This window comes from Lolium rigidum, chromosome 3 (genome assembly GCF_022539505.1).
Source record: "Lolium rigidum isolate FL_2022 chromosome 3, APGP_CSIRO_Lrig_0.1, whole genome shotgun sequence".
Lineage (NCBI taxonomy): Eukaryota > Viridiplantae > Streptophyta > Magnoliopsida > Poales > Poaceae > Lolium > Lolium rigidum.
Genome location: NC_061510.1, coordinates 365,066,218 through 365,077,426, shown reverse-complemented (window position 1 = coordinate 365,077,426; position 11,209 = coordinate 365,066,218). Strand labels below are relative to the sequence as shown.

The window sequence follows — 11,209 nt, the reverse complement described above, 5'->3', positions numbered from 1 at the left end:
ACTTCGAAGAGGCGATCGGAAGGGCGACCAAGAAAACCCATATAGGGTTCCGCCCCTTCGCCAGCGAGCTCATTGATCCGCTCCGTCTCTGGTGGCCTTGGGGCCTTGGAGTTGTGACGGACCACGCCCCCTCGCCGACGGGAGGGTTTTCGTTCTTTGTTTAGGTGTTTTTCGGTGTCTTTTTGGGGATGGTGAGGCGGCAGCTACATCCTAAAGTCACAGTAAGGTCCTCCCGTCCTATCCTCGGTCGGGTGATATGTCTAGCGTCGTCGGAGGGCCCGTGGAGTGGTGTGCCTGACGGATCTCGTGGGATCCGGTCGGTCTTCATTTCATTGCTGTGGTTTCACGCCAGTCTCTTCCGATCTACGATTATCATTATTGTTGATGGTTGCTTTTCCAATCTACAACTGTAATTATTGGTGATGGTTGTTGCTCTAGTGCGCTGGTCTTTTAGAGCCTTAGCACGATGATTTCTCGTTTGTCTACTACAACAATATCTACTATGATAAATTTTGCCCGGCTTCGGTGATAGAGGGGTGAGGACGGTGGCACGCCTTCGGCTCGCGCTAGTGTTTGTGGTCGTCGCTAGGTGATCTAATGACCTATCTATAATTTTTTATTACTTTTGACTTTTGAGGTTGTTTGTACTGCTGCAGAATTTTCGCAATTTTTTTAATGAACTTGTTTTAAAATAAAATATATGAATAATAAATATGCCTACAGGTGTGGTTATCCACGAATCAGCTGATATAAATTCATGCATATCAATCTGTAATTTTATGGGCACGAAGCTGGTAAATGATGAAGCAGGTTTGCTCTTGCGATCTGGACTGTTAGCTTCTTCAACCTGTGGCCGGAAGTACTGAGTACAAGATCGCAAATGGCACAGTAGGAGGATTTGAAATTGTATCATCGTGTTAAGATAGTTCACTTTTCTATATTTTTCTACTAGGAAGAAGCGAACCATCCTGAAGTGCGATTTCTGTTCAACGCAACCATGGCGACAGTGACTTCTTTTACAGGGGGATGGCGAAAGTGACTTTGATCACTGCAAAGGGAACGGCCCATCGTTAATTCGTAAAACGGACAGGGCTGAACCTCTGCGGGCCTCCATAATACAAACCGGCCCAGGAAACAAGGGAGTCGCGCTCCTGCCGCACCAGCGACTCGGCGCACGCCTGATGTTTTAGTCCCACCTCGCTCCCTGAAGATGATTTGCAAGCGTACGAGCCTATATAATCAGCTCCCCTGCCCACCTTGCAACATACTTACCTGGACGGGGTCTACGAGCGATCAGGAAGGCTCGTGGCCTAGGTCAATGGTCCACATTGCACTTGGTGGACGCGTTGGCTTATCATCTCCCCAAGTGGGAGAGTGAACGTCATAATTTGTGGTAGAGGGGGTACGCGTTCGCGCGGCCCCTGCCAATTCTTTCAAATTAAATTTTGGCCCCTGACTTTGTTCAATGACTTTGTTCTGAGCCTAGACAACTTTACGTTGTAATTTGTTCTGCTCTTTCTATTCAAGGCCGTGTAGTTTATTTTTATATTAGATAGAATGCACTAGGAACACATGGTACAAGTTTTATTAGATTTTGTCTTGTGACTATTGCTAACCATCATCTGTGAAAATCGAACATGTACTCTCCAGGTCTTGCAAGAATACTAACAGAACTATCTCTGTTAGTATTCTTGCAGGAGTATGCTGTCTCATGGTTCGTGTATGTGAGGCAAAGGTCTCATGATTCGTGGGTGAGGCAAAGGTGTTAATTAGCTCCCTAATTAAGACGCTGTATTTCTAGCTTTTACTATATGCACTGTCCAGGGCGTAACATGTGGCTACAATAGAAATTTGATGATTCAGCATCCTATATTGTACCGGCGGCAGGCAGGACCTGGGAAACCAAGCAGTAGTTGTAGTGACGGTGGTGGCCACATTGTTAACATCCATTCTTGTACATATGATATTTCTTTTTTATCTAGTCGAAAAGAGACTGTTAGTAGCAGCAGGACAATATAACCCTCAATCGTTTCTTAATTCTTACAGCCAGGAGTATTTCTGAATGTTCTCATATCCAGCCGCTGCAAATTTGATGAATTTCTTAACATAATCAATTGGAAGTCTACCACTGATTATGTACACTTCACTTCTATATACGATGGATATCAAGTGTGTATCTCACGGAAAGCACGACTATGTTTAAGAAACCCCCTTCGCCTCCTGGGTCACTCATGCAAGCGAATCCGGAGGCGTCACAAACCCTAGCAAAAGCCGCCACCACGGTGCTCTCCTGGCAGCTGACGTTGCCGGCAACAACCGACACCTGACCGTCGAAGACAAACGGAATGGAGTACAAACCCCCCGACTCCTCGTCTTCACGCGAGGATGGGTGACATGTGGGTCGTGCAAGGTAAAGTTGCGGTTGAGCACAACGGTGCGGCTGGGTAGACGACGACGCTAGGCTATTTGGACCACACATGTGAGGCTCGTGGAGCGGAGTAGCGGCGGGCTTCGATCTGGTTCAATCTAGGCCTGATCTGGACCGCCCGCTGGGGGATGGCGCGATGGGAAGGAGCTGGTGTAGTGGTGCAACAGACGCCGTCCAGTGCATGGCCAACTCAATCTGGGTTCGATGTGGGCCCGACTAGGGCATTGCAGGTCGCATGGAGGCTCTTCTCTAGCGCTCGGCACTGGGCTGGGCTATCCGGTGCTTGTGCTTGTACTGATTGCCTCCCAACTCGGAGAAGTGGAAGGAGACCTGCAATGTCCTAGGGCTGGCCGTGGTGGAGCTCAAGGTGTTCAACACCTCCCTCATCGGTGGCATGTGTGTTGGCCTCTCGTTGGTGATGTTTGGCTATTGATTCCTAGTGTCCGCAGTGGACTGTGGGGCTAATGGAAGGTTGGGAGAAATCCCTATGCTATTGCAGGGCGATGTCGGCGCCTCTGGTTGCCGCCACCTTCTTGAAGGCATCGTCCCGACCCTTCCATCAAGTCTCCTCCTGAGCAAAGGGGGAAACACTAGACCCACTTTATTGGTTCATGCAGTGGCATCACTATGGCGTTGTCTCCCTTCTTGGAGGCGCTGTTCGGGTTGCTCGTGGACTCCCATGTTGGCTATGGGAGTCAAGGTTGGTCATAAATTGGAGTGTGGGCATCTCAGGCGGAATGTACATTGGCTTCGACATCTCTTGGATGGCGCAATCCTCAAGTCTGGTCAGGTCCTGCTGTCCACTCGCCGATCTTCTAAGCACCATGGGTGGACTGTCGTCGACCTGTGCCTTCCTGAAGTTTGGGCTGCTTCAAGTTGTTTTCTTTCAGTTGTGACACAGTCTAGAGGTCATGTGTCATAATCTCGTGCCTTCTTGGCTGGTGGTTTGTCAAGGCGTGTGTGTGTGCTGGTTGTGTGCTTTTGGATGTGTGTGGTTCACTGAAAGGCTTCATGTGTAAGATTTTTGGGTCCCGTTCCTCATAAATTAGAGCAATCGTTTTCTTCTTTTAAGCTTAATAAAAAATGTGCAGCTCTCATGCGGGTACTCGAAAAAAGTGTATGTCTCACATCCGAATGGAAGTAGCTTAATTATGACCATATTGATTTTGCAAAGGATATTTCTAATTCGTGAGAGCAGCCACGAGGGGCGATCAGGAGGCGGCGGCCACGAGAGGCGATTAGGTTGAGGACGTGCATGACTAGACCGGTCTGGCCTCCAAATGACTGTTGGCGACTCTTCGTGTCAGTAACAAGGCGAATTCTAGAAGCAGGGTTAATTAAGTTGATGAATAATTAAATTTGATAATTTAGTTTATCTGATTAGCTACATTAGTCGATTTTGGTACCACCCGAGTTCTTATTTACTTTGTGTTCTTGCTTTAGTCAATGTCAAATTTTGTAAAACTTCGACAAAAATAAAAGAGCAAATATCAATATCCATACTACCAAAAGCATATAATATAAAATAGACTTTATGTAGATTATAATACCATCGATTTTATGATGCAGATTTTTTTTCTTAATATTTGATTAAACTTTGCAAAATTTAACTTTAACTAAACCTAAAACGCGAACTAAATAAAACATAGAGATCCCTATGGGTTTTATGCCACATTTTATAGCCAGAATGTTGGTTCTCTGTTTAGATTTTAGCTTCGATCGGGTAGCTCCGGGCAGTTTAGCTCTCTACTATTAAACCTCATACTATTATTCCCAGATACAAAGATATGGGTCATCCCTTGAGTTAATAACATCATGTTTGATTTTTTTCCATGTCTAAAACAATTTTTTCACCAAACATTCTTACTACACAACATTGACATGTACTCTTTATTAATACCATTCAATGCATGCCACACATGCTCGACGCAAAACACTTATTCCGGTCGCTTTAGCTAGTGTAGAAGTCACGCGACTGCTTGATAGCCCAGGGAGATGCAGAATGGGTCGATATGGATGGTCTTTAGGTTGCACTCCTCCGGGGCGGCGAGGGTGGCGGCGAAGCCCCTTTGCCACTGCCTGGGACATTTCTGGGTCAGCTCCTTGAGGCGGCCGCCGCCCTCCACGTCCACAGTCTCCAGCTGGTCCATGAGGATGAGGAGCGCCTCACACCGACAGTACTTTGGGATGGGCGATAGCTCCTGGCAGCACCGCTCCTTCATCTCCTCCGTGGTGAGAGTTTGGAGGCCCCCTGTGCTGCCACAGACCTGTCTGGCCACGTATCCATGGCAGGCTCTGAGCTTGTCCGGGATCTTCCGTCCTGGAACGCACTGATCTTTGAAGACACTAGCGGAGGTGGCGGCCAGGATGGAGAGCAAAACAGCAACCAAGAGGATGGGCTTCTTGAACGCCATTTTAAGCTGTTACTATCATTCAAGTAAGGTGTTGGAGCTAGGCTATGTATGGTACCGAGAGAAAAGGAAGAGCGGCAAGCTGGCATAGTGAGCATTGATGTGCTTTTTGCTGTCGTTGGCGCCCCGCAGAATGGAAACTTCGGTGTCATCTTTGATGAGAGACTAACCAATTGACCTTTCTGGTAACAAAATTATGTCCTTTGTGATAACAGAATTCGGAGGGGAATGCAGGTTGTGGTTTTGCGTGGAAGAACCGACGGTGAGCCTAACTAATTACTCAGCATGCGGATGGCATATGACCGCATGAGTTATCTTATCATACGTGGCCAATAGCTGTATCCCTGGTTTTATGTGGTATTCTTTCCTTCTACGTTTATTTGCCATGTCATCTAACACTTCGAGTGAACTATCATTTGGTTTTACATGTGGAGATCAAGTTTGTTGATACACTACGAAACGTTAAGGTGCCGACGGCCAGAACTTGTGCTGACGGATTTTTAACGGGGCCGTCGGCACAAAACCTGATCCAGTTCACGGACGTGGCCGTCGGCACAACTTAGCCGTCGGCGCAGAGTCTCTTGTGCCAACAGTGACTTGGGCCGTCGGCACAGGGTCAGGTGTGTGGACCCGGGAGGGTGCGCCGTGACAGCGGCCAACGGCGTTAGGCCTGTGCCGATGGCCTACCCATTGGCATAGGTTTTTTAATTTTCTCTCTCTCTTCAGCTCTAGGCCGACGGCTCGGCACATGTTTTTCTTTTTTACTTTTGCCCGTCCACACCCCCTTGTGGATCGCCTTTTCAGTTTCAAATGAATAGCAGAAAATAATAAAAATTTGAAAAAATAAAATATTTTGAGATTCATGTATGTTACGCAACCTACTATTAGGAGAAACTAACAAATTTGAATTTTAACCTTTTTTTTCAAAAAAGATTATTTGTCGGTAAAATGCCATTATCTTTTGGATACGACATTGGAAAAAAGTACAATCTATCAAAATCTTCGTCTCAAAAAGTTACATCTGATTTCAACGGCCTGGCCGTTTGGGATTTTTTTTAGATCTTAAAAATTCCAAAGGGAAATATGAAAGCGGCAAGATTTTAATTTATGCTAGAAATTCTCAAGGTGTCATTTTTCTCTAATGGAAGCTCAACCGAAAGGAATGGAGAAGTTAAGCGTGCTTGAGCTAGAGTAGTGTGAGGATGAGTGATTGACCGATAAGTTTAACTATGAGTGTAGGCTAGACTAGTGTGAGCATGGGTGACTGATAGGAAAGTTTGACTATGAGTGCAATTTAACTTATGATTAAGTGTAGTTAGAAATAAAAATGATGCATGCGAGAGACTAAAAAAAATTGATTTTTTTTTGAAAAAGTTTGAACCAAAATCGCTAAACGACCGCTAGTTCTATGCCGACGGCTAAGCCGTAAACACAAGACCTTTGTTGACGGCCAGCCTATGACGGCGGTAAACGGGTCTGTGCCGATGGCCGAAGGCCGTCGGCACCTTATGCATTTCCTGTAGCGATATAACGAAATATTAGTACCTTTTTACTTATTTTCGGTGAGTAAACATGTGAGCACATGAGCATGTATACTTTGCCCACCTTGATTGCCAGCGTATATGGCGGACATCATGGTCATGTGGATGACATCATGGTCATGTGGATGACGTGGTGGCTGGATCTTCGATTTGGTGAGGTGATGGTCTCAAGCAACGTGGTCCACGGGGTTTGAGGTCGGCAGCGGTATGGGACATCCCCCGCCACGTTGAGATCGGGTTTGTTTCTACTCAGTATGCGCTACCCACGCGGTGGAGGTTCCAAGTCATGGCTGGCCAGAGGTGGGTAAGCACGACGTCTCTTGAGGAGGCGTTGATGCATGCCTAATCCTGGCAAGTGCTACGCACAAACTCACATCTAGTGACTTCAAGTCATGCATGTTGTTTCGATCAGGTGGTGCAACTATGCCTGGAGGCGTGGCGGTATGGCACGTCATCGACTTCTAATTTCTCCTCTAGTGGCATCCGGTTAGCAATGATTTGTTAGCTGGATAAGTGATGATGATAGAAGAAAACATCAAGATTGCACACTTCGACGGAAACACTTGATTACGATCTGGCAATGACGACGCGTCTGCGTTGTGCCCTTGTTTAAGGTGGTGGATCGAACCTCCACTCCGGGGATGAAAATGCCGATATCGACCTATAGTTGGACTTGTCATCTTCGGTGCACGCGCGGCAATTCTTGTTGAAGGCTTTGCATAGGAGTTGTGTTTTTTTATACTTGTGCCATAGGGCTAGTGGTTGTCTGGTGGAGGTACTGTCGCGAGGCATGATGCCTCAAACTTGTTTTTTATTCTTTTTTCTTTCTTTCTTTATGGCTACTTTTGCCACACTCGCGTGGTTTTTATTAATAAAGGCCATATGCATCAATCGATGCAGAGGTCGGGGCCTATTCTCCTTTTCGAAAAAATGTATTGGTCGGTGGTATGACCACAAGATGTGCATCGTTATCGGCAAAGGTTGAAGTGACGATGGATTGAATAGTCTTGTCATCGTTTCCCATCGCCGTGATGAAAGTGTCGTAGTCGAGGAAGCAACTGATCATGTGATCAGTCGTGCGGTGTTGCTCGTCATCCTGATGAAGGTGTTGTAGTCTAGGAAGTAGCCTATCATATGTGCATTCACATCGAGACGCTTCCCAAAAGGCACGGTTCCGGAAGTCTGCTCTCTCAGACAATCATGTAAGCGTCTCGATGGAGAAGCCAATGGCTAGGGTTGTGATTTCTCACTGAGGGTTTCAAAATCTAGGTGCGGCTAAGTGTCATGTTATTTCTTGGAGGATGTGCGCCTCCTAGATGGTTATAGAGTTGCTTAGAAACCTTCACGATGTGTTGTGAGGACTGATGAGCCAAGAGTTTCTAAAGGACGGAGATCGCCAACTACATGTGACGATCTACTCTTAGTAGTTGGGCATGGATATATTTGTCTTGGTGACCAAGGACTTGGCGCCATTTTTGGAATTTGTGTTATAGCCTTTCCCCACAAGGACATAAGATAGGACTAACTATCGAAAACTCGAGATACATCTTCGTGTTTGCGATCCCTTCGGAAATTCAATTCGGCTCCTAGGTGTGTATGCTCCCTCTACAAAATTTTTTTTTTTCAAAATGTTAAAAAATTTGGATAAAAAATTCTACATGTACATCTCCATAATGTATATGCATTCGCTAAGTTTCACGAAAAACTAATATTTTTTGTGTTCTATGTAAAAAGGAGAAACTTTATCTTGTGAAAAGCATTATTTTTAGCACTGCATTTTGTCTTTTTTACACACGTCACATGATAAGTCAAATTTTTATGAAACGACTTTGTAAGCGTTTAGCACGTGAATATGTACGTACATATTTTTTTGTTTCAATTTTTTGAAATTCAAAATATACATAAGATGCATTTCAAAATATAGGGAGCATATGCACCCATGTTCCAAAACACCACTCCCCGAACCCTTTCCCTAGTTCCTTTACTTCCTCGGAATCTACTTTTCCTCATGTTTTATCTTTATATATTTGCAAGCGTATGGTGTTGTAGGTAAATAATAATGCTAATGGCATGTTGTTGCTGATAATTAAGATAGTCAACATGAGATGCAAAAAGGAGACAAAATCAAATGATTGGAGGTACACTAGAAAACCATTTGATTGATATTTATTTGATTTATACTTGTGTTGCTTCCACAAACTCTAAAACTTTGACAACTACTTGAAATATTTCAACCGAAATACGTTCTTGCAATGACATTTTTTTTTCAATTGGTACTTGTCCATGTACACATGGGCCGACCTAAGGTTTCTACAGCTCGGGCGGCCACCCAAAAAATAGACATCTTAGGCACACTCGTTCAGATTTCAAAAAGTATCTTGGTTCCCCGTACATAAAATAATAATTTAAGATACTCCCCCCGTCTTGATTTATAGGACTTGCGAGTCTCTAGGTTACAAATTTAACTATAATAATATATGATATATATTATTAAATATACATTATTAGAAAGCTTAGATGTTCTACTTTTTAATGATATAATTTTTATGTTGTACAATTAATATTATGTTGCCTAAATTGAAAACCTAGGGACATGTGCGAAACTACATGAGTTGTCCCTGATGCATGGGCATCAGGGTCAAAAAATATTTGTAACACTAGCATGAGCTTATTAAAGTCAATGCATCAGGTTATGCCGAGAATAGTGCATCAGGGTGGCTATAATTCGAGCTTGTAAGGCTACAAATCTAGAAAAACCATGTTATGTTGAGAGATGCATAAGTGAAACTTCCCGTCTAGATCCGCCCCTATCTAAAGATACACGCAAGCCCTATGATCTAAGATGGGCTATTAGACTAATTATTTATAACAAATGTATGCACCCCCACCAAATAAACTACGGACAAAGGGTAGAATTCGAGTTAGATTGAGGGGGTCGATGATTGGGTCCGAGTTCCAACAATTGGGCATGTTGGTGATTCGTACGTCTGTAACAAGGCAAAAGATGGACCCAAGGTTGAGTAGCTATGAGACTTCATAATTGGTTTAATCTCACCAACTCAAGTGATCGATTTGCTGTTTCTTCTATGGTTTCTATGCTGCCTTTTATAGCCAGAAGTTCGTAATATATGTAGGTTGTATTTAGCCTTGAGCTGGCCAGTGGCTCTTCAGCTCTCTAGTCTCTACCATTACACCTCATATTGTCATTTCAGATGGTTCTCTCTTGAGTTGATTACACCGTGCTTTTATTTTATCTTTCCATTTTCCATGCCTGAAACATATTTTTTTCCAGCAAACACACCCTTCCATAATATAGTACTCCCTCCATCCATAAAAAGATGTCCGAGAATTATCTAAATTTAGATGTAGCTATATACTAAAAATGTCTAGATACACGTAAGTTTATACAAACTTGCATCACGGAAATTCAATTCGGCTCTCGGGTGCGTATGCTCCCTCTACTAAAAAAATATATTTTGAAATGTCGAAAAATTTGGACAAAAAATTCTACATGTACATCTTCATAATATACGTGCGTTCGTCAAGTTTCACGAAAAACTAATATTTTGAGTGGTCTATATAAAAAAGAGAAAGTTTATCTTGTGAAAAGCATTATTTTTAGCACTGAATTTTGTTTTTTTTACACACGTCACATGATAGGTCAATTTTTTATGAAACGACTTTGTGAGCACGTAGCACGTGAAGATGTACGCGCGAACTTTTAGTTTCAATTTTTTTTTTAAATTAAAATGTATGTAAGATGCATTTCGAAATATAGAGAGCATATGGACGGAGGTGGCGTTTTGGCTCATAGGAGCAAATGCTCCTATTATACAAAATAATTAAAAAACAATTTTAAAAATGTCAAAAAATTCTGACATAAATTTTTTGTTGTACATCGTGACATTCTATGTTAGTGCACAAGTTTTCATGGAGAAACAACATTTTATGTGGCGTGTACAAAAAAGATAAAAAAATGTCCTGTATGTAGTCGTGTTATAGCATCAAAATTTGTCTTTTTTACTGGAGCCACAAATTTTTATAGTTTTTTTGGAAAACTTGTGTACAAACATAAAATATGTAGATGTACATGAAATTTTTTAGTTAGAATTTTTTGAAACTTCGAAATGTAGATTCACACAGTGGGAGCAAATGCTCCTATGAGCCAAAGTGAATATCCCGCATATGGACCCATGTTCCAAAACACCGCCCTTTTATAGATAGAGGTAATATGTAGAAACTAGGGGTGTCTTTAGTATTATGATTCAACATATCACACATGTGCATATAGCCAGGTGCCAGCACATACGTGCATGCGGTCCTTCCATCAATCGACACAACACACTTATTCACGAGCGATTTAGTACAGAAGTTACACGGCCATTTTACTGCGGACCAGGGAGATTGAGGCAAAACGGGCCGCCATGGATGGTCGTTAGGCTGCACTCCTGCGGGACAACGAGGGTGGCAGCGAAGTTCCTCTGCCTCTGCCTGGAACACTCCCGCTGGGGCAAGTGCATGTCCTGGAAGGGGTGGCCCTCGAACACGCCCTCTGCCGTCACCACTCCGTCCATGAGAATTCGCAGCGCCTCACACCGGCAGTACGCCGGGATGGCCGACAGCTCCCAGCAGCACCGCTGCTTCATATCATTGGGAAGGAGTCGAGGACCTATATGGCAGATTTCACTAACCACGTAGGTGCGACAATTTCCAAGCGGGTTGTGCGGAATCGCCAACCCAGGAACGCACTGGTTCCCGACACTGGCAGAGGTTGCGGCCAGGACAGAGAGCAGGACGGTGGCGAAGAGGATGAGCTGGTTGGACGCCAT

General features: G+C 44.0%; 1 protein-coding gene and 1 non-coding gene across 2 annotated transcripts; one reads left to right on the top strand and one right to left on the bottom strand.

Annotated features, from left to right (window-relative positions):
• The first annotated feature begins 1,264 nt into the window (after window positions 1–1,264).
• On the top strand, window positions 1,265–1,425 carry LOC124704965. The gene has a single exon (XR_007003819.1). It is a non-coding gene; the product is annotated as a U1 spliceosomal RNA (small nuclear RNA).
• A 9,340-nt stretch (window positions 1,426–10,765) lies between these two features.
• LOC124697363 (alpha-amylase/trypsin inhibitor-like) lies at window positions 10,766–11,209 on the bottom strand. Its single transcript, XM_047229969.1, has one exon. It carries the CDS (start codon window positions 11,207–11,209, stop codon window positions 10,766–10,768), a length of 444 nt encoding a protein of 147 aa, XP_047085925.1.

What these genes read in the sequence shown, in the direction of transcription:
- LOC124697363 (XM_047229969.1), bottom strand. Translation starts at nt 11,209, where the DNA reads ATGGCGTCCAACCAGCTCATCCTCTTCGCCACCGTCCTGCTCTCTGTC.